Source organism: Leptinotarsa decemlineata, unplaced genomic scaffold, assembly GCF_025532065.1.
Source record: "Leptinotarsa decemlineata unplaced genomic scaffold, Ldec_3_MD MMD2_tig00004307_RagTag_RagTag, whole genome shotgun sequence".
In the NCBI taxonomy this organism is placed as follows: Eukaryota; Metazoa; Arthropoda; class Insecta; order Coleoptera; family Chrysomelidae; genus Leptinotarsa; species Leptinotarsa decemlineata.
In genome coordinates this window covers 1,304,715-1,332,542 of record NW_027412606.1, presented here as the reverse complement: position 1 = coordinate 1,332,542, position 27,828 = coordinate 1,304,715, and the positions used below count along the sequence as shown (strand labels likewise).

At 35.9% G+C, this 27,828-nt stretch overlaps 1 protein-coding gene across 1 annotated transcript; it reads right to left on the bottom strand.

Annotated features, from left to right (window-relative positions):
• Positions 1–594: 594 nt before the first annotated feature.
• Positions 595–27,572, bottom strand: LOC111513147 (sodium-independent sulfate anion transporter). Its single transcript, XM_074178741.1, has 10 exons — positions 27,415–27,572; positions 20,656–20,930; positions 18,566–18,698; positions 16,458–16,678; positions 14,579–14,888; positions 13,750–13,911; positions 10,151–10,291; positions 3,704–3,849; positions 2,904–3,080; positions 595–933 (listed from the first exon to the last, which is right to left on the bottom strand). Coding segments are annotated over exons 1-10 (1,884 nt in total). The 5' UTR covers positions 27,416–27,572; the 3' UTR covers positions 595–615.
• Between the last annotated feature and the right edge of the window lie 256 nt (positions 27,573–27,828).

Below are 27,828 nucleotides of genomic sequence, written 5' to 3'. Positions count from 1 at the left end.
GCTGCACCGCGCTGATGAGGCCAATAGCCAGAAACACGTGTCCGCGGTTTGCCCCCTTTTTGGAGTGTTATGTCCACTATTTGATCTCTCTCCACTTGATGTCGGGAGACAACACAACCTCGAGCCAAAATCTAATACTTTTTTCCCTTGTATAATAAATAACTATTAATTTATCGCGCAAAATGACATCAAACACCACCACCACAGAATATAGGCCACAAAAACTTGACCTTCAAAATCAAAGTGCCGCCAGAGGCGTGTCTCTTCTGTAACGTTTTCTGTTATTCTGTGACAAAACCTACGTCCGAGATAAAACTATGAATAACTGAAATTTTTTCTAAAGGTAACAAAATGAGGACATAAGAAAGGTTATTTAAGTAACATGGTTGGTCGAAAAGTAACATTTTGTCACTGAAGTAATTCAGGAACAACGCTGACTGGGATCCATCCGATCAGTTTAAAAGTGGACAAACGCATTTCCCCCACTATAATTTCACCTGGACAAAAATCATTTATTCTTTTTGTTAAATCAAGTGAAATTAGCACCGCAGGCAAAGGTACTCCTCCTTACGGTATCTTTATTTAAACACGTGATTCCTTTAAACTAGTGTTATATTATTCAAAATCATAAATAGACAGTTTTCTCTCCTCGCTTCGGTGCGTTGATTGTTTTCTGCTACCTCCACTACGTGTGGACGATTTTCTTCTATCGACAAGCGACGGTTTCGTCATCTCAGTTTTTGAACCATTCAACAATGCTTCTCTTTCTTCCACGTCTACAATTATTTCTGGAACCGTATCCGAACTGAAACACAATTCTAAATATTCTGTATCTGTGACTGTTCTCATTGTTTCCAGAATCTCAAGCGATAAGTTAATCATTACAAGGGACCTTTTGTTCTCATTGTAGGTTTTGAGAAGTATTTCCAGAGTCTGAAATATAAAAAAACATCATATGAATGTAATCTCAATCTTGGAAAGTAGATAGTAGCGTTGACACTGAGCAGAATGCGTTTATATTCCATAAACATTTATTATATCTTTTGAATCAAAAAAGGGGAGCTTTTTTATTTTCGCATTCTCCACTATCATTATAATTTTTTTTCCAAAGGGTAGGCTTATCGGGCCCTGTCCCTGAAGGACACAGTTGGGAAGGCGCGTCAGTATTATCAACCAATAATCGCTCTTCACCGTGAGGAAATTGATCGTTCGGTCCGAGAATCATATGCCTCAAACAGACGCATGCAACGAACCAAGAATGACATTCTTCAGCATTTGTCCGGCCAAGATTTCTGCTATGGTGCGGCAAGCCGGTATAATCTTGAAATTTGAAAGTAGAAAAGGCATTATTTCACCAAAAACTCCAATAATCGAACAACAATCCTAACAAAGAAGTCGAGATATCGAGTCTGCGGAGTTCGAAGGGAATTTTTCGATATTTTATCGGTTTTTACTCCTCTTTCCGGACGATATTTCGCTCACCGGAAGCTGAAAACTCCACGACAAATATCGTTTTGCTAGGATGGTCACGAAGAACTACATCAGGCTTATTAACCTGCCTGAAGCTAAAGGTGGGAAATGGATAGTTCCATGCTGACAATAAATGTATTAGGGTCTCAAGCGCCTCGCGGCAGGCCCTGCACTTTGTGTTAGGAACTTCTCTACCCATCACGCGACTGCGGTGGACTAAGGTGTTAAAGACACCATCCTAGCGGATCATGATGAACCCCTCAAGTTTCCGATTTTAGCCCACTGGACCTGAGGAGGGTCGGGTGTTTTGCCAACCCAAGATCTTCAAGGAGTGAAGTGATCTATACGGATTTTATGTAGGCCTTTGTGATCACCTCGTTCAGTGTCGAAAACCAAGTTCGTCAGCCGTTCGAGTAGCTTTAAGAGAAATGCTCCAATTCCTGCTCACTAATGGTCGCGAAGAGGGGGATCCCAACAGAGTCTATCCAGTACCATTCTGCCATGTAGGCACTCCAAACTCAAAAGTCTACGGCCTTCCTGTTGTTGAGGGAAGTACTGTTGAGATAAATAACTTTTCTGCAATGATTTTCTTGTATTTTAGTGTAAGCAGTGATTGGTAGATATTGACTGTTTTATAGTTCGTGTTAGGAATCACACGTTGAAAGGTAAGACCTCGTTAGTCCTTAGCTCGCACAAGTTTCTCAACTTCTGAGAGTTGTCGTTCGTATGGGGGCGGCAGCTGATTAACGGAAAAACAGATTTGAAACAGATTTTTTAAAACATGTGGTATGAATAAGGTGTTGGCATTGTAGAATAAAGAAGAAGAATAGGTTAGGTATAAATAACATTATGGAATGAAATACTTTTTTTTTCGTTGTCATTGTTATGTTATCAAATGTATGATAGAAATGTATGATAGAATGTATTATAAGCAATTGAATATAGTGTGAAAAGCAAGAAACGAGTCTAACTTCTTTAGAAATAAAGTATCACATTAAATAATAAGTACAACCGTTCCGTACAAATAATAAGTACAACTGTGAAACGGTTGTACTTATTATTTGCATTATTTGAATCATTTATTATAATAAGTACAACCGTAGAACGGTTGTACTTATTATACGATTATACAACCGTTCCACGATTGTACTTATTATTTGCATTATTTTTGGGCCTTCACGTCGAGTTGATAAAGCACTTCACTACTCCAAACAAGTAGAGCAAGATTATCATTATTATAAGTATAGCAAGCCAAAAGTTTTCGGATTAAGGCTGAAATGAAAATATAGAACTACTAAAAAGAGAAATAGAAATACGTAAGGTGTAATTCTCGTTTTTAAGTTGCCTTTGACAAATTCACAAAAAATATGTAAAACATAAAATCACAATGAATTCGTTTTGAACAAGAATTCTTGGCATGAATAAGTACTCACTTTTGCAGCAGCATAATCGATTCTGATTATGTTGCAACAGTCGATGATTATAGGCAGTTTTGGAATTTGTTTGCTCATCTTCTTAATATACTCCGAAACATAATCGGCACCAGGATAGTACAATCCCAGTTCGGGTTTGATATATAGATACTGGCGACTTTCACCATTGACTCCTTTCTGAAAAAAATCATAAATTAGGACGGGTTCACAAACAATAATTATAAAAACACAGTGTTACAATTTTTTGTCTTCAAACTGTTATACAGTTCTTTTTCGAATTCTTAACTTTTGAACAAATTTCTGTTTTTTTTCGTTAACCAGCTTTCACTTGTGTCAGCTATAGATTAACGAGGTCTTGCCTTTCAGAGTGGCATTCCTAGAACGGTTTGAACTTGTCGATGATATTAAGATAAGAAATTACATGTATTCTACAGATTAACAATAAAATAATGATTTGAAATCTCAATTGAAACATTGATTGTAGTTTTGAAAATTAAAGTGTCAAAAATATACTCTCATTTTTTGTTTGGTTGGTATGAGGATCAATCAGTATCAATATGGATATGTTTACTTCTTAAATTAACTTTCACGTATATTGGATATGAACAAATTCTGTTTCAAGACGCCTACTTTTCGAATGGATAAGAAGATATTTATTTATATAATTTTATGATCTTATTAACTGATCAATAAAATTTGGAAAAGAACTGAATAAGACCCACTTTATGGAAGTGATTTTGTTTGAAATAATTCGTGAATCTATCTACAAACTGAATAAGTAATGGGGTAAGTTTACTCACAATACGAGTCTCTGCTAATATCTTTGGTCTGAACCAGACTTTAAGAAGAACTGTTAGGTTACATACACACCCAATTATTAAAGCCATTTCAACTCCGAATAAAGAACCGAGAATAAAAGTCAGCAATGTCAGGAAAAAGTCCATCTCTGAAATAGATAATACAAATATGAGACTGGATGAATATGAAAAGAACCCAAATAACGATACATTGTAAACCTGTATAAAGTTTTCTGTTAGGTTTTTATTTAATTTTCTCCACTTTGCGGCAGGTGTTGATATCAAAATGGTCAATAATAGTCTGAAACCAAGATGATATGAAAGTTTTCCACACAACAGAATGATTTTGAATAAAAAATGGTGTGTAACTCCGTTTCAATATGTTGCACGATCATGAAGGTGTAGATATCCTAGTGAACAATGGATTTCACCTGATTTTCTGTCTGAACTAAACTAGGGACGACTGGAGGGGTTTCCAAACTTATATAGCCATGCAACCCTAATTAGTAGACATTTTTTGACAGAACCCTAGCTAGTTATTCGTTTATTGTCTTTTTTATGAATCTACGCCATTTGAACGATTAAGTCTGTCAGCATAAATATTTTGTGCTAGGGATTCGATGACAACGACGAAGTCCGTTTAAGCATTCAAGTGGTTCAACCACTTTTCGAGCTTTTTAAAGTTTCCAATAACCTCAGTTCTTCTACTACCCCACGCACTATTTGTAATGGATACTAATGAAGTTTTTTCACAACACCAAATCGTTATTTCAACACCTCGACACGTGTTTCGATCACCAAGTGATCATTTTCAAGAGGAAAATTAAACTGATGTGATGGGTCAATCTCCACCAAGGTTCTCAAATCCACGCCTTGTCGGCCATTTCAGGGGCTCATCTTCGAAGCTAAAATGTCTACCAAAGCAACGTAGAACAGTCCGTTCATTATTAACACTGTCATTGACAAATACCTGGTTGATTTTTCGAGCTGTTTCGGAGGAGCTTTGATTCAATTTGAATTCATTCGAATTGGCCGAATATCGCTATACGGCATCATAAAGCAATCTACTGAAAAGAGGCAAAACATTAAAGTTTGGTATAAATGAACAGCATCAATGTAGAGAGCACAAAATTCTCTATCGATCAGTATACAGCGTGACTCACGGTCGGTAGTTAAGAAAATTATTTTGTAACCTTACAAATTTCCTCTCGTTCATTGGTTTTGATTCAGGATACATTTGGTTGAATTATCTGCAAGTTCTGACAATGATTTGGTCACTTTGTTCATGTGTAATAAATTGGTGTTTATGGCCCGGAGTCTCTGTTATTCGTGCATGAACTCGGAAGGAGACTAGGCCAAGCAACGGTCTATCTCTTTTTCGATAGAAATAATTAGTATTGCTATTCAACGTGGCAATGCTGCTTCAGTCCTTGGAACTATTCCTCCTTCACATAATTTTGATGGGATCATGCATTGCCCTACTTTCAGTACGGAACTGAAATCTCTTCGAAACAAGCCGAAATACGTGGATATTCACCAGTCTCCTATCAAGGTTAATTCACAAGTGATTGATCCACCTTCTTCTTTTTCAGTGCGGTCAGTGGACTCAGGTCATTCCTGCCCCCCAAATATGAGTTGCAGTCCTCGTAGTTCTGGTTCCCTTTCAGTGAAAGAGCTTCATAAAGCAAGAACCGAATCGATCCCTCTACGAAACCCTTCTTCACTTGGAAGGATCGATCGCAGCAAGAAACACTTGCTACATGAATTGCATTTTACAAGTGTTGTTCATGACGAAGAATTTCAAGAACAAGATTTTAATGATGAACGACAACGGGAATGTTTCCTACTTATTCATCAAACTCAAACACCTGTTCATGCAGCTGCAGTTTCGTAAGAAGGTATCATCCTTCCCTCCAACCGATTTCCTGGAGTCTTTGAAGTCCACTAGATAGTACTCGTTAGGACAACAAGAGGATTGTTCCGAATTCTTGGAGTTCTTGTTGAATACTCTTCGTGAGCAAAACAATAGCAAAATCAATACTCCTGACAGCTCTGGAATGAATGATTCCGTACAGTCCATCTAGTCTTGTGTTTGTAAATCTTTTGCTGGAAAATCCTCACTTGTTTCCTTTGTAGTAAATGTTCAAGAGGTAGCGAAAACTTATGTGAATTTCTGGAACTTCATTTAGCTTTTCCTAATATGACCAATAACTACTCCGTCCAAAGCTTATTGTTAAATCATCTGAAAATGGAATTTTTAACAGGTGATGATCGACTGTATTCCAAACATGCGCCAAACTAACTGACTGTTATAAGGAAACAAGTGTAGCTGAGGCACCAGTCAATCTAATAATAACACTGATGATCTTCAAACAAGACTCAACCTCTGACGAAAGCAAGAAACTCTTTGGAAGGTTCGAAATAGATGAACATTTCAATCTAGCAGACCACTGTTATAATATTCATGCAGTCATTGTTCACTGTGGTTCTGGCGTTGAATTTGGTCATTATTACGCATTAGTCAAAGACGAAACGGACTGGTTTAAGTTTGACGATAAGTCATATCACGAAGTGTTCTGGCGATGCATTGAATCTATTGGAGCCTCTGGAGACACCCTACAAGATCTTCAGATGATTTAGTGCTGCAGGTTTTTCCGGGTTTTCCTGCAGCTGAAAAAACAAATGCGCCACTGGAATCAATGAAGTCGCCCCGGAGCGCCAATTAATTTTTATTGTTGTTTTTATTTTTATCGTTTTAAATTTCTATATAAAATATAAATATTTTTTTCTCATAAATAATTTCATAAGAACTTCCTTTCAATAATCGATATTTCCATTCTTCTTCTACTTAATTTTGGTCCCAGCTTCCAGATGGCGCTATTGTGACCATTGCTCTTTTTATTATAGTAAAAACTATAATAAAAACTTCGTCCGGGGAGTGCAAAAGTCTTACTTTACGCAATGCGGCACTCCATTTTTATTCTTCCCAAATTATTAATTTTTGATAGGCACGTCTTCCTGCGGCGGACATACATACATATAAAGTTATCGTCTTCTTCATAAAATATTTTTCGTTGCGATCCTTCTCCCACGTGGACATCCGGCCCACTCCGGCGTGAATGGGAGCACTATTTATTAAAAAACACAAACAATTTTTATTAACACTATTTTTAATTTTCAATTGATGCTTTCACGTTATAAAATGGCGGACATTCACAACATGAACTGAGTTCCATCTCCAATAATGGCGTCCGCGTACCTTCTTCGTGGACGGTCGCTATCGGCACGGCCCACCACGATGTCAGAAACGAAACTCGAATATTTGCATTCATTTTGGAAGTTGTTTTGAAACACCGTCGATAACTATTTTTAAATTACTTATAAAAGTAACCAAACTGTTATAAGCTTGATAATTCCACTGCTACCTAAAACCAAATTCTTAAACAAATAGTGTTTCCAGAAGAAGTGACTATTAAAAAAACTTTTTGATTCAGGTATAGGGACATGAGCGTTTTCCATCATCTTCCTCTTTAGATATCCAGTAATATACAAGTGGTTTCATTTGAAAACTGAGCTTTTGACCACTTTTATGCACAATGGAAATAATAGTAATTTTAGCACACCCTGTATGATATTGCGTCGATTCCTTGATGTTAATTGAATATATCGAATTTGTTCAAACTATCATCAAAATATTAACTTTTCATGAATTGAGAGTTCTGATGTACTTAAGTTTGTTTAGGGCTAGGTTTTGGACCATATTTACTACAAATTATTTTTCATCTCGAAAACCTATATATAGTATAACAATTTTCAATTGAAGGTAACTCATATACAAATTGAACTGAGAGCTAACGGCAACAATGGTAAATGTTAGAACTAAATTCTTACCGGGGTCATTTTTATTTTCTATGCATCGCCATTGTGAATAATTGAAAAGTAAGATGATACCATAAAATTTGCCCCTCGTAACAAGATAGCTTCTGTATATCGATAGGATGTACGAGCGAATAGATGAACCAGTTCGTTAAATACTTTGAAACATCGGTAAACTGATCAACACTTCGCAGGTCTATTATATTTGCGTCCTTAAAATGCCATAACTAGTCATTCGGTTTCTTCATTATCAAGCGTGCATAGGCGTAGTGTGTTCTGTTTCTTGTGAAGGTGACTTTGTTTTGTATTTATTAAATATATTTTATTATATTTATTAAATAGACTCTTATATTTATTAACTTTAAAATATAAGATAGAGTTGGCCGATACCTGTTTTTCAAAATATATTATCATAGATTTTCATCACATTCACACTTTATTGTGAGATAATTAGTTGACCCAGTCATTAAATTCAGGTATAAATTTTCGTTAAACTCAAGTATAACTGTCATTAAATAGTTCCTAGAATATTTCAGTTTCTAGATTGGTAGTAATATTTCAAAAAGTATATATAAATCACAATGTATGTAGAATTCAGTTTTTTAGTGAACACGCTTGAAAAAGCTACTGTGTAGCGAAACACGTATTGCGGATTTGTTAATCTGTTCTAGTGAAAATCTCACAATAAAGATTTTTTCAAAATACATCAACTTTAAAACAGTTTTTGAGGTAAGCAAACAACTGACAAAAAGCTGAATAATATGATTGAATTTTATTATTTTCATAGTATTAAGATGGATGCCGTAGCAGGTCCAAGTATTGCACAAAGAAAGCGGAAGTTTATGTCGTTAGAAGAAAAACAGATTGTCTGTTGTGTGTACGAAAATTTAAAAAATACACTCCGTACAGTGGAAGCTGTAGCCCAGTGTTCATTTTTAACGGGAATATCCGTCTCGACAATTGAACGCATTGTACGAATCGAATCCATTAGGACAAAGATAATGAATGATGATTCATTCCAAAAATGAGCAAAGAGAATTTAAGGAAAATAATATAAGAAGATTTAAAATTGATATATGCCAAACGTTCCCGTAAATTTGTCTTAATAGAAAGAGAAGATATAGTATCATGGCGACGGAGATATCTTCGCTCTATTAGAGAAATGAGTTCTGCTCACAAAAAATGTATTATCTGGACGAAACGTGGGTGAATGCTGGTCACACAGTATCTAAGATCTGGCAAGATACTACTGTATCGTCAAGCATTTGTGGACGGTTTATCAACAGGGTTACGCGGACCAACGGGTAAAGGGCAACGACTAATTTTCGCCCATATAGGTAGCGAGAGTGGCTTTTTTGACGGGGGATTATCACGAAGACATGGACGACCAACGCTTTGAAGGATGGTTTGAATCCCTTTTTTCACGAGTCGAGCCAAATTCGGTAATAGTAATGGATAACGCTTATCACAGCCGATTAGTAGAACAGCTGCCAACTATGACCACCAGAGAAGCAGACATACAGAGTTGGTTAGGACAAAAAGGAATTCCATTTTCCGAGGACATGGTTGAAGCCGAACTTACGAGTGTCATTAAACAGCATCGTGACAGATATCGCCAGCATGTGATGGATATAATAGCTCGTGCTGAAGGCATCACCATTTTGAGACTTCCTCCTTACCATTGCGAGTTTAACCCGATAGAATTAATCTGGGTTCAAATTAAAGGTTACGTAGCTCGTGAAAACGTGACATATAAAGTTTCTGATGTCCAACGTTTATTAGAACTCGCAATGGAACGGATACGGAAAGAAGATTGGGCTAATGCTGTAGCCCATGTGATCAAGGAAGAAGAAAAAATGAAGAGATTGGACGGGATTGTAGACACTGTTTTCGACCAAATAATTATAGGTTTAACTGTGACTGGGGATTCCTCTTCGGACGAGTCAATGGATTCTGAAACTTCAAAAGCATAACGGTAGTTATTTCTTTGCTTTGTAGTTCTCTTTCTATATAAAAGGAACATAATAATTATTTTGTAAATTTTTCTGTTTTTTTGAAGTACTGTATTAGGCATAATAAGAAAATGTAATCAGTTTTACCATTGACAACAGGTAGCGCCACCTACTATAACAATTTTTACCTAATTACCTATGTGTTTAAATGAATAAAAATATTATTTTGGTACGCATCTGCAGAGTTGGTAAGAGGATTATTCGTTGGTCACTTCAAATGCGACGTTGCTAATGAATCACCTTCAATTGAAAATTGTTATAGTATAGATATGTGTAGGACATTATCAACAAAAAAGTATTGTTATAGAAGAGCGATTCCAAAAATGTATTAATGTATGGAGTGTTCTATTTCGATAGGATAGGTAAGGAAATGTAAGATGTGAAATTTTCAGAAAAATCCTGTGTTGCATTTACCATAAACGTCTTACCCACCATCGACACTGAGTCACGTTGTATACCCCGATACACCACGAATAAATATTTATTGAGATATGGAGCTACGAAAAAACATGATATTGAAAAGGACAAAACGTTTGAAACAACTGAAAATATAAAATCTCACTATTAGTCCTCCATAAAACTGGAAATATTTGATAGTCCAAAAGAGAGCTCGCTGCTGTAATTAATACTGCTGCCAATGTCGATTTTGGAATGTAGCGGAAATATGGTGCTAGGAAACTGAGCGCCAAAATTATCACAGAACCTGAAACAAATTAGTTTTCATAGACAAACATTGAGTAACTTCATTGTAGGACATGAAAAAAACAGAACGTTGCCTGAATAGGTACAAAAAATGCTATGTATAGTGCTTTGAAAGAAATTAAGTTGAAAAGAACTACTCTGGAAAAAGTTTCACAAAGGAACTGATCAACTGAAAAATTATATTTATACACAATCCTTCCGTAGATCTGTGGGCAGATTTATTCAACGTTGAACAAGGCAGGAACTTTTATGACTTTTTTACTTATAAGGTATATTCGTTTTCAATCAATTATATTTTGACACTGAACCATTCTAAATATGAATTGATACTAAAGATCTGAAAATGAGATCCAGAGATTTTTTCCGAGCTTTCACTGGAAGCACATAACTTAGATGAAATAATATCATCCATATTGACATTAAAAAAATCAATCAATATATACTTTTCACGTTGTCAAAAGTTATCAAAATCATCTTCTGTATTAGTGAGTCAATTGAACGCAAGAGAAACCTAAAATCAGATCAAATAGCCTTCAAGGTTAGCTTTATACAAATATTAAATATTTGAACAAGTCAGTTATAAAAAATTCAAGCATTCATACCGCAAAAATATATCCATTGCAAATTTATTATTTTCCCAGAGCAAGTATTAAACAACGCAACGTAGATTTATTATCCGTTTGGTACTGTCTTATCACGACTAAAAATTAGAAATATACCTACTCATAAAATTATTATAATAAAAATACAATCGCGAACCATAATCGCCTAAGGTCGCTGATGACTATTGCAGAAAAAATATTTCTCAAGGAAAACTGTATTTTTGAATTATATATTAGATGCATGAAATTCGCAATAAAATAACATTGAATTGAATCAATTCAAAAAGTACAAGCAAGAGTAGGTAGTACGTCTTAGAATAAATTCAGTTCTTTTTATGTATAAATATGTTGTGTTGTTCCCATAAACAGAGTGAACAAAAATTGCAGTGTTTTTTCTGAAAAAATTATCATACACCCAAGATATCCTCGAATTGACCACGTAACCACTCGGGAGGTCCTTTTTTTAAGGACAAAACACAAGCACTACAGAAAAATCCTTAAGGCGCTCTCAGAGCGGTGCCTGTGCGAAAGTAGCGATTCACATTGGATTTGAATCGCTAGAGAATAAATCCATTTGGAAAAACGTTCTCACAAAGTATATTCCACGTAAACGCAATTCTCCAGATGAAAGATTTCTCAAACAGTAAAGTTCGAGCTGTACTAAGTTGAACCTCAAAACGATGAGCAGCCACAGTCCGTTGCGTATTTCTGATTTGTACTGATCTTGGTGGAATCAAATGTGCCAAGTCACTTGAACACTTTCCGTAAAACCGTAAAAGTATTTATAGAAGGGAGACAAATCTCCAACCTTTCTTCGATGCCCAGGCTATCAATGTTGCACGTGATGTTCGCGTCTCCAGTAGTAGATTACAGCCGTTTCTGGGCCTCCCCCCACCACTATGACGTATTCATTTTTTTTCTTTAGTAAAATCAAAACGATGTGACCTTGAAGTATCTGGTGCATAGATCATTCAGAATTTTTTGTGTGTGTGATATAATGACGTGATTACATTTGGTTGGTGTGTGTGTCTGTGAGAGAGAATGCATGGTACAGGGTTATTCATGTGCGTATTATGTACAAACATACGTCTGCATACTTCAAAGATCATCCAAGTAATGAATGTTCCATTGGTATGAGCCCACCAAGTTAGTGGTGTGACGTCACAGCAGCAACCGTTCAACAGTAGGAGAGCGAGATGTTCACTCCATGGCGTGTTGCTGAGTAAAGCGTATTCATCAGTGTGTCCTTACCTCTCTCGATGCGACGATGGCTATGACGTAACGCATCGCTCTACCCTCGCTGTCGATGGTGACGCGCAGGCGGCGAGGACTGTGTTAGCGTCTGTCCTCTACGATGGCGCAACGACCACTGTCTGTTCGTATCGATATCTGTTAACGCATCTAGCTGAGAGGTTCGGTTGGCGCGTGTAGTTGGGAGGGGGGGTTGGCAATGACGTCTTGATGGACCCGATCAGACTGTATTTAAGAAGCGGACGAGTGTTGATTATGTCAGTTTACATCAAGTGAGTTAGTGAGAACGTATCATAGAAAATGTATTCCTGTGACTGTGGTAAATCTTTCACTCGTAGTGATGATCTTCGTCGGCATCATCTCCAGAGTTGCCAATGTGGGCCTTCAGTGAAATGGATGAGAGTGGGTAATGCAACAACTATGTATACATGCAATTGTTGTAATGTGACAATTCCTATGACCCAAGTGAACTCTCACCGAAGAACCATGAGTCATAAAAATAGTGCATGTGTTCAATTGTCTGAAAGTATTCAAATTATAACGAATGCATTCAATTGCCGCATTGCTACATACATGTGAAGAGTTCGATTGTATCCACTAACTACATGTCATTTTCTAATGAGATTAGACAGAAGGTCTTTGAATTACTGGAATCGGCCATCAGGATCCATAAAAGCATCAAAGTGAATATGTAAGTTTTTGGGAATTATATTCTTCAGACTCAAGATTCGAGGGACACGAAGTCATTTAATTCCCAAAATAAAATAGTGGACCAATCTTCTGATTTGAATGCCGTTTTTGATGGATTCCGCGATGTAATTGTGGCTCAAACAACTGAATTCCAGGAACGTGACTCAGGTATTTATTTTTCGTAAATTTCAACGAGATTGAATAGTAATTTTGTTTTGTAATTTAGGTTGGACTTGTCAAAAAATGATGTTTCTCGAGGTCAACATTAATAAATACAGTCCACTGGGAGGACGTTCATATGTGAAGCTCTTTTCTGGATGAAATCCAGAAACTTCAGGGTATCTTTGGGGGAGAGCTCCATACATGACAACAATACTCCAAAGAAGGTCTGATCTGAGCTTAATGAAGCATCAAAAGTTGCTGAGGTGTGTACAGTTTTCTGGTTCGAAACAATATTCCAAGCTTTTAAAGAGCAGCCTTTGCAATTTCAGCGACATGATTGTGCCAAGACCTATTAGTGTACATTTTAACCCCCAACAAACTCATCGAAGCAGAAAGCGGAATTGTCTGACCTGACATTATTATATCCGGTTCGGAGACATTCATCTTCTTGGAGAAAACCGATGACTGGGTTTTTGTGGCATCGAAATGAACCTGGTTACTTTCACCCCAATTTGAAATCTCTTCTAGATCCTCGTTAAGATAAGCAACCTCCTGCTGCCGGAGAAGATTTTCCTCCGCAGCCGATATCCTGGAATCCAAATGGAATGACGAGACAAGTGTGACCCAAGTGGCACTTTACTTATATTCTCTAATTACCTCTGTAGTCCTGGTGTAGTAAATAATATTATATAACTAATACTGATAATTAGAATTATTTTTCTTCACATATTGTTCAGTGACACATTATACTTACCAGAGTAAATTCCTTGAAGAGGTGACCGGACATCGCTGCTGCTTGCCACAGCAGATCTGGTGAAAGCACCGCAGCTGGGCATGGCTTTGACGAAAGATCCCAAAATATTACACAAGCCTAATGATATCATTTCTTGAGAAGCATCAATGATTACCTCACCACCTGAAAATGTTCAAAAAATAAATGCTGCAATTTGTAGTGAAAAGTCAGTCACCAAAGTATGTGAGTTGTGTAACTTATTAAAAAAAGATACCTCATGAAACTTATATCTTTCCTACACTATGATATGATGGAAATTGGACGATCTAACGCCACATTCCCTCAATGGTGAGGTCATTCCATTTGGCATGGAGGGGAAATATCTTGGCATTGTCCTTGATAAAAGACTCAACCATGAAAGGATGGTGTTTTTTCATGATTGAGGATTGAAAAATTGAATCGCACATCAGAACTGCTGCGAGGAATGGTAAAACCTCTTACGCAAATCTATTATATCTGAGGAGGACTACTTTGAAGGAGACAAAATGGAAATTGATGAATAAATGACTACTTTTTGAGAAAAATTACAATTCATCTTATTTTTGAACAGACGAACACACTTCGTATAGGTTATACTACAAATTGACTTGATAGTCCTCACTAAGTGAAGGATAGTTCTTAAGATGTGAATAAAAACATTAACATTATCACAAAAAAAATCAGTTTTAGTGGTTTCCTGACGAGAAATTGAAATAACAGAAATCTGCCAAGCCTAGACGATCCTCCGTCTCCATCAATGTATCAAAAACATCAGCATTTTAGGTTAGTTACGTGAATATTTCATACTCACTGTATGCTTTGGCAATGGCAACGTTGGCTAATACAGCCACCACTGGAACAACTATAACGCCTGATCCTAACGAATCGATCATTTCCTTGTAGCCAACCGTTTCGTTACCAATTTTGGGCCGAGAAGGAAAGCTAAAATCAGGTAAGCCTTTAGGCACATTTCCAGTTATTGAGAAAGGCACACCGCCATTAGTTTCCATATAGAAGGCTACCATTGAAGTTATTAGTACAATCAATGCATTTTTAGAAATCCCCAGGAACCACAGTAGTTTTTTCACAGAAGGATTCTTCACTTTCAGTTTGGGCAGTTGCTAAAAATATTTTCTTGATTATTGTAGTGCTAGAAATATATTTTTCAGTATACATATAACATCGGAAGAAGTGATACTTGTACATACAATAAAATATATTTGAAATTATAGCAAGGTGCAGTGTCCATAAAGTAAAGCATTCAAGTCAAATAAACAATATTATTGTTGGCCTGAAAAGTTGGTAAGCTACCATAGAAAAAAGAAATTTGATAAAATTTGATTTTATTATTCAATATAGTTGCCTTTAAGAGCAATATAACGATTATAGCGGTTATAATATTTTTCAATACCACTTTTGTAGAACAATTTGTCTTTTGCCTCAAAGTGTGCCTCAAATTCGAAGATTACCTCTTCATCGGCGTTATATTCTTTCCAGCGAGCAGCAAAAAGTCGCTGGGGGCCAGATCTGAAGAATGCGGTGGATGCAATAGCAAATTCATGCAATTTTGCCATCGTTGAAGCTATTGAAGCGTGAAAATAAAAGAGAATGGAAGTTTGGAAGGACGCTGTTAATTTATGTTCTGTCAAATGATCTGAACAACTTTATAGATACATTTTTTTCTGTATTTGGAAATATAAGGGTTCTTTTGTACCAATTGCTGATTTCAGTTCCCCTGTATGATGAAATGTTGTTTTCCAAATTTGATGTATATTATCTTAGTTTGGGACGATACAGACCTTTTTTCAAAGATTGAAAATTTCCGACAGAGCGATAACAAAAAAGTTCTTCATTTGTAGGGAACATTTGAGAGAAATTAGGTAACAAAAGTGAAGTTGTTTGGAAGCTAGAAGGCCATGAATTCATACCAGAGTGAATGATGTCAATCTAAACAAGTCTCGCAAATACATTTTTCTATGTTAGAAAATTGAAGGAAAGTTGCCTCTCGCGTTGATTGCTAATCAATCCATTTCTTGAAATTAGAAAATTATGAAAAATTAGTAATGAGAGAGTCCGGGTTGAACCGCGACTGATATTTTCAGTTGTTCTACGCGTTTCGACTTTGAAGCCATTTTCAAGAAGCTATGACTAAACTGAGATCTCAATCTGCCTACTCCTCAGGTAGCGACACGCTGTGGAGGTTCCCTACGCTTAGAAGTAGGCAGATTGAGACCATTACAGAGCTTAGTAGCGAGAACTGGAAAGTAGGCAGATTAAGGCCCCGGGGTCGAGTCACGAATATTTTGCAGCGGTTAATCTGTGCCAGTTGAACCACGTTACAGTTGTTCAACGTTTTGGCTTCCACTTTGAAACCATTTTCAAGAAGCTATCACTACATTGAGGTCTTTAAGGGTTTTGTAACTTGACACCGGGGTCTCAATCTGCCTTCTCCCATTTTGTATTCAATAACACTGTGATTATAATTATGTTCACTCATTCTGATGTTCTAATAAGAAAAGTATTAACTTTTTCATAGAACTGACACTCGTGGGAAGAAAGTCAAATGAATGGAGTCTACACTATTAACAACTTCATATTCTTCTGACGTTATGTCAACTGTTTTAGGAAGGTCTGCCTCATGGAAAAATGTATGGTTCATTTTAAAATCAAAACATTCCAAATGAGTTTACCTTGAAAGCAATCAGGAAGACAAAGCACGAGATAGAGACGATGGTGTCAGCTAACTTAATATCATGGAATTTTTGAAAAAATTCTTTAATTATTCCAATACAATCGTGGCTCTTGATTTTCAAACCAAACAGAGCTTTCAACTGAGCCATCGTAATTATGAGTGTTGTTGCAGATGTGAAACCTGAGGTCAAACATGGTGAAATGAAATCCACGAGGAATCCTGCAAATAAAATGATTAGTTTCAATTACTGAAAACATATTTCTGTGTGATAATGTGAAATTTCAACCATAATACATTCATTTCAAAATCATTATTTACGACGTACTCATATTGGTACTAACCACATATAACAGAGATGATAAAGATGCAGCACAATTGATTCGAAAACACAAAAACATAAGTCTCCATGAAAAAAATTCAACTTTATCTGTATCTAAACTATAAAGTCATTTACTAGCCTTGAGAAAGAGGATTTCACTGTATCGAATCGACTGATCACACTGGAAATGAACAACACTCAGTGTTCACAAGTTATCTAGGTCACAGTTGATTAAAAACATTGTACTATTCTTATTCTTTTTATTATTCTCATTAAAATAAAATTGCATCTGACTTTCATAATTTATCTCTAAGGGCTTAGAAATATATTGTTACCTCTCTACCCCGTGGATTTACCAATAACTGACTACACTGGACAATAATCAAATTTAACTTTACTTCACTTTGAATACAACAAATACTTCAACTAAAACTTCAACTATTATCAAACTTCCACTTGATTGTCTCGATAGGCGTGTGGGTCGTGTTTATAATATTTGGCAATCGAAGGCCGTAGAAAATTCCGAGGAATTCCATCGAAGCCAGCGGAATAGTCGCCGGGATTCCATCGAAGTCGGTGCAAAAGCTAGAATAATCGACGCTATATGCGACCTTGACTACGTCACAGTTGGTTTATGCTACCAGTGGCGGCCGGCGTTATTTTTATTCAGGGCATGATTCACAACACTAACCCATTCCTTGGGGTTGTTCGCCGCCAACAACATTCCAAGAGGTGACATCACGACCCATGCAAGACTCGGTCTCTCTATGTGGACAACTTTAGGCTTGCTTCTGGATGGCAATTGGATCCTGTACACCAGATCGTTTATCTTTTTGGTTACTAAGTAAGGTCCGTGCCATGGTCTCTGCAACCTGTTGATTTATGCTACCAGTGGCGGCCGGCGTTATTTTCTTCAGGGCATGATTCACAACAATATTATAAAATTACCGCCAAAAAGTCTCTATTGAAGTGGTTAATACATCAAAACAGTATTATAACAACGAAAGAAACATACAACTCTCACCTCAGAATGATCTGATCAAGTCCCTGAGGAAAACACTATTTGTCTTGTTGTTACCAGGATGGATATTGGATTAATGCAAGTTTTCTTGCAGAGAAAATTATTGGAGATGATTCTCTCAGTCTGGTATCATGACCTGATTTAAATCAATTGAGTGACCGGTTTTGGAGTGTTATTTCTCATCAATTCAGAATAGATCAAGTCAAAACACATTGGAGAAGTTTAGTCTGTAATCAAATGTTGTCGGCTCCATTTTGTCAATGGAGCTCTACTATCAGGAAAAGGGCATTCCATGTAACAAAACACTCTGATGACTGTTTTCATCGGGCATTTCGCAAATGCCTGCCGAAAAAAGTTTCTCTGTAAGAAAATACTTTCTGGAAGAAAATATCGGATGTAATCCAATATCAGCCGTAGTATTAGCCAGAAAGACATATATGTTCCGCATTCAATTCGAAATGACCGTGTAGTATAATGACAAGGAAATATACATAATTCATTCATGAGAGGTAAAACTGTAATCTTCTGCGTAGAACGAATCCAACACAAATATTTCTCCCACACAACAGAACTATAACACTATTTTCCAACCAAGTTGGTGTCATCGAGAAGTGAACTTTTCTCTAAAGTTCATCTATACTATTTAGTTCGCCTATATAGTTCGTAATCAACTATACATTATAGCCAGCTTAATTGTTATCGAAAAGAGAGTCGCAATTCTGGTGTGTTGGAGAAGTATTCGTGTGTTAATAATGAATTTTCTTACCGCATTTCAATATTCCCATCAGTAATTCCACGACTCCAGCAATAAAAGCTAATAAAATAACATATTCAACTGGTTTTCCGACTGTATACGAGAATGACAAAATTGACATCAAACTTGTTGGTCCTATGGAAACCTGAAAAAAAATGTGTTGCGTTGGATTGATTTGTACATGGAAAACCATACTTTGGAATTACATCAGTTCCTCATGATGCGAAATTACGAGTTCCACAAGGATATGTTCTGGGTCCATTGTAATTCTTGATTTTTATCAGTGACTTGCTTGAATTCATATCAGATTGTCACATAACCAGATATGCTGACGATACTACAATCATTATTTTTGAAAAAAACGATAAAAATATATTTAATTATTGACAAATTTAGTAGTTGGTATCAACGTAATAAACTGGTTTCAAATAAATCTTAGTCAGTATTGATGAAATAATTTGTAAGAAGGAATTTCTGTTGTGATTTATTCACTTTGAATGACATAAAAATACAAAGAGAAATAAATTCTCTGGAAACTATTTTAGATAAGAGTCACATACAAAAAGTGGACAGCAATTTAGATTTAGCTTATCATTCAATAAAGCAGTTGAAACATTGTTTGGATAGGTTTCCCTGAAAGTAATATTGTGTTGTATTTGTTTTTTCGAAATCTACCTGTTTTGCTAGAATTAACCATTTATTCAATTAGATTTTAATATAAAATGCCAATATTTCACCTGTTTTTCTAGAAGAAATTTTATATTGATATTGTTTTTCCAAACTGTAATGTAATTGTTTTTTTTAAATATGGTTTATCAGAATCAATGATTTGAGTATTTTGATTTCCTACTGTTATATAAAAGACATCGTAGAATAGTTTGATGAATCAGTCCAACTGATGGAAAGGAAAAATATATGTAATCTCTGATTATACAGGGTGGGGCAACCCATACAACACGGTCCCTGTAAACCAAACAAATTTTTTTTCGACAATTTCTCCATTTCATTATAAGTATATTGATAAGGGCTGCGGCAGGAAAATATTTTATCTACAGGGTGGCTCAAAAAAGTGTGACTTATCAAAATTGTGTTTTTTTAGTAGAACACCTTTCATTTATTTACACTTTTGAAAAAAAAATAATATGATTTCATATAACGTACTATGTACCTAACTATAACCGTTCTCAAGTTATTGATTTTTTCTTGAAAATAACATCCAAATATATAGAAATCATCCCTTCAAAAATCATTGTCACTTTATAAATTCGGATAAAGATAACTTTGTTATTTCAAATAGAACGCCCTGTATTTTTTAAGGCTAAACAATATGAAGTTTAATTATCTTTAATTTCATTTTGGAGTTCCCTATACCTAACCTAAATAGTTTCTCAGAGTTTCCAAATAGAAGTTTTTATTTAAATGCATTCTTTGAATCAATAATGAAAACAAAACTCCCATATTATTTGTTTGAAGGTGATTATTAATGTTTCATGATAAATTTCATTAGTTCGGACTTCCATTGTCTGAGATTATATAAAATGATTTGAAATCCCTTCCCGTCTTAACAGTCATCACCCGAAGACGACTGTGGATACTAACAATCGAAACGTAGCGAAATAACTTGGCTTGAAATCTCTTAACTTTTTAATTTCATTTTATTTATCTAATCCTATTTTCAACGCAAGATTTTCAGGAGAACTTTCTACTGATTCGTAAGGAAAAACATGTTCCACAGAATCTGCATGAAAACCATTTCTCAAGTTGCAATCGATCCTTCCAAGTGATGAAAGGTTTCGTAGAGGGATCGATTCGGCTCTTGTTACATGAAGCTCTTCCACTGAAAGGAAACCAAAACCACGAAGACTGCAGCTCATATTATTTTTTCCTGACCTATTCAAAAATGTAACGAAATACAGGGTGTTCCATTGATGTGTCACATTTTTTGAGCCATCCTGCAGGCTCCAAATTAATATACATATAAGGAAATGGAGGAATTCCCGAAAAAAAAAAACGGTTTGGTTAACAGGGACTGTGCTGTATGGGGTGCCCGTATGTTCCTAAATATCTTTTCATTTCTACATATGAATATGTGCGAACCTCACCTCTTTTACTGTTCCAAAAAACACATACGTGAACGAGCCAATAAAGGCAGTATACAACCCGTATTGGGGAGCCATTCCAGCAAGTCCAGCATAAGCGATAGATTGAGGCATCATAGTCAGGCCAACGGTCAGTCCGGAGATAAAATCGGCCAAGACGTCTTTCTTTGTGTACTTCGGTAACCATTGCAGAATATGCACGCGCTTGTAAAGCACTTTCTTCGCTTTAGAGGAAAGATTTTCCGTTGATACTGACGACGTATTTTGAAGCGGACCCACTGAAATACATAAAAAAGTTTACGAGTAAATTATGTTGATCCTATCATGGAATCAGAAAAAGTAAACTCTCACGGCCGGAGATAACTGTGTCAAAGATATTTGCCGGTTTTTTTGGTCGTGATCTGCAGTTTTTATGCCTGTTGTTTCATCTAATACTGCGGTAGATATTATCGAAGGCGATGTAGTGATGGTCGCAGGGCCCGAATTGGTGGTCCCGTTGTTATGAACGCATTCACTACGATGCTTGAATTTGACTAAGGTTTTATATTATTATTGGTGGGCTTGGTTTCTCTTAATTGGATTACCTGATCTTGTTTGTTCATCTGTAAGGACCGGTAGCCAGATTTTATTGATGTTCATTGCCTCTTTTCTTGTTTAGAAATTATCCCTCTTTTTTAATTTATATTTTCTGTCTATCTACTCTTCTATAGTAATTTTGAGTTTTATCGAGTGATAAGAACAACAGGACTTTCAGAAAAAAAGGATATTTTGTGTGGTGTTTCACAAGGATCAGTTTTAGGACCCGTATTATTCTTATTATATGTCAATGACATTGCAAATTTGAGCATTTCTGGAAATTACATCTTTTCGCTGATGACACGACGATATTGTGGAACAACAAAAACTCAAATGATTTACACAGTGCAATATCCACTGATATGAAAAAAATCAAGAAGTGGTGTGATGCTAATTTGCTATCCTTCAATATCACTAAAACAAACATTTTATCATTCAGATGTGCTCTTGATGACCTGTCATTTGGTGATAACTTAGGGATCAAGAACGACACTCAATCTAAATTTCTAAGTACTTATTCACATTGATAATAAGCTTAAATTTTTGAACATATCAAACAACTTAAAAGTAAAATTTGTTCTGGATATTATGCAGTGAGAGTAACTTCAATAAATTTGGGAATCAAAACTGCCAGAGCGGTGTATTACGCCCTCGTTGAATACCACCTATGTGGGATAGAATACCGTTTTGGGGATAATGCAATTCATCGGCACTTCTGTTTGTATTAGTACTGCAGAAACAGGCTATTAGTTATATGTGTAAGATTGAACCCCGTGATTCATGCAGTCACAAAAGATTATAACAGTGATTGCTTTGTTCATTTTGAACTCGGTTTGCCTCATTTACAAAAATTTGTTCCTATTCGAGGCTTCATGCCATTCTTATAGCACCCGTTCCACCGCGTTGAAATTGCTAATTCTTTTAACAAATTTGGTCAGTATTTCAATTTATTACAATGGGGTCGAGATGTTTGATCACTTGCCCTCAGAAATTAAACAGGTAAATTTGACCAACAAAATGTTTATCTGTTCTGATAAATGTTGAATTACACATTAAATCGTCGGTCCTGTGCCAAAACCGCGAATGTGATAATTTTAAGGTTTCCGCTTTTCTGTTGGAAAATTATAAATTATTATCAGAGAACCCAATGCCAAAACAGCGAATATGATATGTATTATGTGTTGCCTGCTATAAAGGATTGTGATATCGCGTATGTGAAAATTCATTTATTTTTCAAATGCCAAAACTATGAATGTGGCACATTCGCTGTTTTGGCTTTGGAACAATTTGAGTGTGATATATTCGCGTTCAGAACAGACACAAAAACATCGTGCTTATAAACGTGTGACTGCTTGTTTGTTTAATTATAATTTCGCGGTGGAAGAAAAATCTAATAAACTGTAAACGGTTAAAAGGAGAAGAATACGTTGGGTTTAAAAACCAGATACATCCCAGTCGTCCCATGTTACCTTCTCCGTGTTTGGAAAAATCAAAACACAAGTGCTCTGGTCTTATAAGAGAAGAAGATAGAAAAACAATATACAACGAATTCAGATCATTTCAAAATATAGACGATCAGCGCCAGTTTGTTGTAACTCACGTTGAACAAAAACTCAAGAAAAGAACAACAAGAAATATTGAGAATTCCAGAAAACACTACACGAATCATTATTCGTTAACAGTAAATAACAACCGGGTATCTGTGTGCAGAATGTTTTTTATGGCGACTTTAAACGTTACTGACGCCTTTATTAGAAGATGCTTAAAAAAAACTAATGCCAGTGGTGTTTTGGAAAAAGATAAACGTGGAAAACGCCCACCTCACAATAAGCTGGACGAAGCAGACGATTTATTTTTGCGAAACCATATTTTGTCATTTCCGGCTGTAGAGTCGCATTATTGTAGACAATCCTCTAAAAAAAAATATTTGGATGCTACATTAAACATTTCGATTATGCACCGTATGTACAAACAAAAGTGTATGGAAGAAAACAGAAAACCTGTGTCTGACGAAAAGTACAGAAGTGTCTTCAAGGAATATAATTTGGGATTTTACAAGCCGAAAAAAAACCAATGCAAAAAATGTTTATCTTATTCCACCATGACAGAAGAAGAGAAGGCATTGAATAAAGAATGTCATGATAAACATATAAACAAAAAGAACGATGCTCGAAAATGTAGAGATGAGGACAAGAGCTTGGCTAAAGCAGACACTTCTATACTGGCGTTTAATTCAGATTTGGAAGCAGTCTTATACACACCAAAAGGATCAGCAGGTCAAATCTTTTACCTGAGAAAATTAGCGGTATATAACTTCACTGTCTATGATCTAGTAACACAAGACGTGGATTGCTACTTATGGGATGAAACTGAAGGAAAAAGAAGATCTAATGAAATAAGTACAATTATTTTTGATTATGTAATGGCTCATCCAAACATAACCGCAGTTCGGATGATGTCAGATGGTTGCGGAGGTCAACAAAAGAACAGTATAGTTATGGCTATGTGTTTGCAACTTTTGCTGAAACATCCCAAGTTGCAAGTTATTGATCATAGATTTTTTGAGCCGGGACACACGGAAATGGAGTGCGATTCAATTCATTCAAAAATTGAAGTAAAATCAAAAAATGTTCCTGTCTATGTTCCTGAGGGTTGGGCTCAGCTTATTAGGGATTCACGTAGAAATCCAGCTCCGTACAAGGTCCATACAATGACTTTTGACGATTTCTATGATTATAAAACATTGTCAGAGAACATAATTGCAAAGAACAAACTTCCTATACAAACTATTTGTTGGTTGCACTATGACAAAAAATATCCTGACAAGATTTTTTACAAAACTAGTTTTGATCAAGAGGAGTTCACAGAAGTTTCAGTAAAGAAAACAAGGGGTCGCCCAAATCTCTAACTCTTTTGAAAGCTTACAAAGCAACTCTTCCAATTTCAGTACCAAAATTTGCAGATCTGCAAACGATGTGCAAGGACAACACCATAACAAAAGGATATCATGAATTTTATAATTCTCTAAAGACAAACAAGGATGTCAGTGATGCGCTGGCGGAACCAGATTTTGAGGAACCAGATGAGGAACCAGAATGAATCTGTTATTGTTTTTGTCTTGCGTTCTTAATGTCAAAATAAATTGAAAAATTAATTACAACGTATATTTTTATATACGTTTATATACGCCTTACCACACGAATAAAGAAAAATTAAAATTTTTCCAATTCTAAAACAACGAATGTGCATTTTTTTTTGAAAAATTCTTTGAGAAAAAAAAAATTAGGCAAGGTACGAAAATAAGATATATTTGAGATATTTTTACCAGAAAACATTCGTAAATAGAATTAACTGTGATTTTTAGTGAAGAATTAAACTTCATTTTCCTTCTCCTGAAAAACTAGAAAAAAGCACTTTCGCGGTTTTGGCACGGGACCGACGAAATAAAATAAATGATAATGAATCAACTCTGAGGATAGATTTATTAATTAGAATCTTCTAATATAAAGGGCCTTCCATCAAGCGCTTTCTATTTTTTAACTTCAAATAAAACATTCATTTGAAAGGCCTATTGATGCTTTCATATGTGGCATATAACATCTTTCAAATGTCCGCCTCGGCTTTTCTGAGCGGGGCGCATCAGAAACGTCCAATTTTACATGACTCTGGTGCATGATTCAGCCTGAATTTGACCGACAGCATAAGTTATATTGGCTTTGGGGCCACTGTGGTTTGTATTCATCCATCCATCGCTGGATCTATACGTGGAAACTTCACCTTTTGTGGTATTTGTTATCGGTCTCTCAGAACTTGTTGAAAATCTTCACATAACTTTGGTTGCGGATGATACCACAATGACAATCACTGGGACGACACTGGAAGATGTACTAACAAGAGTCGAAGAGGTTATTGATGGATTTACCTCATTGTGTGAACGCAACAATTTAATATTGAATAATTTTAATTCTGTTCCGACGAAAAAATAACATTCCAGGTGGTGTTTTTTTTTTTAAAGGGTTTTGTGCTTAAGGCGGTCTCAGAGCGGTGCCTGTGCGAAAGTAGCGTTTCACATTGGATTTGAATCGAAATGATAATTAAAATATAATAATTGAAAATTAAAAGATTCCAAACCAAGTTATGTCAGGACGTTTCGATTGATAGTATCCACAATCGTCTTCGGGTGATAACTGGACTCATTTCTCCGAGATCTAACCATTTATAGGTCACTCGAGTGCTTTCACCTATCCCCTCTTTCCTCCCTCCGCTTCATCGGTTTTAGCGGGAGCTAACTGTTTGACGGGAGTTGGTCGTGGTCCGCTTGATTATAGGTTTCCATATGTTGCGTATCTCTATGGTAGCTCGGCTACATTCGTTGTCGGACAACATATATGCGGCTTCTTTGAATTTTCTCCTGAACCAGTCTTCTTCCTTGTGGATGATTTCAGCCTGAGACCACTTGTTATATTGATGAATACAAACATGTTCTACTATTCCTGATTTGCTGGTTTCTCCTGGCTGTGTGTGTTTCTTGTGCTCAGCAATGCGAACTTTCAATGGCCTCTTAGTTTCACCGATGTATGATTCTCCGCACTCGCAGGGTATCCGGTAAATGCAATTCTTGGAAGTCCGCGTTTGAAAGCCTGGTTTTCGTGAGGCTGTACGGATAGTGTTCCCAGATCTGAAGTAGGTTCTATACCCAATTCTTCTTATCTTTTTCGACAATCCTCTGATGTAGGGAAGCACAAGTACCTACTGGTTGTGGCAGCTTCTCTTCCTTGTCTTGCTGTCTTCTGGCCAAAATCTGTTCACTTTGGAGTAACCATTCCGTTAAATGTCATTTTTGATGATGCCCAGTTCCATCTCGAGACCTTCCTTTGTATTACAGAGACCGAAAGCACGGTCTACTAGAGTCTTGATGATTCCTCTCTTAGTCGATTGCTAGTGGTTGGATTCGTGGTTCAGATACTGTCCCGTGTGAGTGGGTTTTCCATTTAGTGTAGATCCTCTTCACCAATATGTCTAAGAATGGCAATTCGTTGTGGACTTCCTTCTCCATTGTGAAAATGATAAGAGGACGTTGTTGATGTGCTTCAGGAAGGTGTCTTATTCTATATTCTCATGCTTCCATATTAGGAAGGTGTCGTTAACGTATCTCAACCAGACTCGGGGCTTCTTGTGAGCTTCTTCAATGGCAAGAGTTTCAAACCACTCCATGTATGTATACTAGTGATACACTGTTTAGAACCTTTGTAGTAGTAATGAATATTACTGGATCAAAACAGTTTTGATCTTCCTCTTGAAGATGATCACTTGGTGATCGAAACACGTGTCGAGGTGATGAAATAACGGTTTGGTGTTGGGAAAAAACTCCAATGGATATTCAATCCATATATATGTTGGATATAACCGCAAGATTGGGGACTACCAATGGGATCGCAATTTTCACCGATATTTATGGTGAAAATCATTATACGCCAGATTGGACAAATAATGAAAAAAAGCTTTTATACAAAAATGCACTGAATTGAAAAATAATTTCTTTAATTGTTCGATCTAGGTTATTCTGTGACGTATTCAAAATCTATCCGCGCAATATTACGTATTTTGTATCCGCGATAAGCCACTTACTCACAGAAAAACCTAGATCAAACAATGAAAGAAATTAGTTTACCAATTTGGTGGATTTATATGAAAGTCTCTCTTCGAAAATGTTTTTTATAATTATTTTTAAAACATTTTCGAATCGAAGTAACATTTGAATATACATCATAATAAGGAATACAAATTATTCACTTTTGATTAAATTACCTGTCAAACCCAGCAAAATTGAAATAACTTATGACATTATTACCGAAATGAATTAGTTTGTAAAGTGAAAAATGATTCAAGCACGACTCTGCTTGTAAGTCATTCTTGATCTTCTCAGAAGGGTATTGATTTTTTGATTCCGGGAAGCTGCTTTTCATAAAACGAAGGTCTTTTCGAATTCTACCTATATAAATATGAAAATCAATGAGCAAGAATAATTCATGTAATACTGGAAGTATAAAATATTCCTATTAGAAATAGGTCAGTGCATAAAATTTTCCTTCAATAAGAATCCAAAATGCGTTTCACTTTCTTCAAGTCTAATTTGATAATTTCATTAAATCAATATTTTTTTAAAAAATTGATATTTTTACTTACTTGTAATGTAAGCTGTAACAAATATGTCACCGCTAAGAGCACAATAGAAGTAACAAAATTTATTATCAAAAACGTAACGAGGAGGTATTAATACAGATAAAACATTCAAACATCATGATTTATATTCTTTTCTACACAGGTTTTGTTTGAATGTGCATAATTATTATCACCGGAGAAAGATTCAAAATGGGATCATAAAAGTTGAATTATGTCGTTCATTTCAAAAATAACCTAGAAACAATCCTATTTTTAATATTTTACAATCACGGTTTATATTTCATTCACAAATTCACGTAAAATGGAAGAGAGATGACTTTGTGACTAAGTGGATTGAGTAATAATTCCAATCCGTTTAAACTTTTTTCTTGGTGTCATCGGCATCGACTACATTAGTCATTTTCCTCGAGTCCTGAG

Excerpts from the sequence above, each read along its gene's own strand:
- LOC111513147 (XM_074178741.1), bottom strand. Across the intron at positions 18,699-20,655 it reads TTTTTGGAACAGTAAAAGAG|GTTTCCATAGGACCAACAAG; the intron begins GTGAGGTTCGCA and ends ATTTTTTTTCAG. Across the intron at positions 14,889-16,457 it reads TCTTCCTGATTGCTTTCAAG|CAACTGCCCAAACTGAAAGT; the intron begins GTAAACTCATTT and ends AAATATTTTTAG.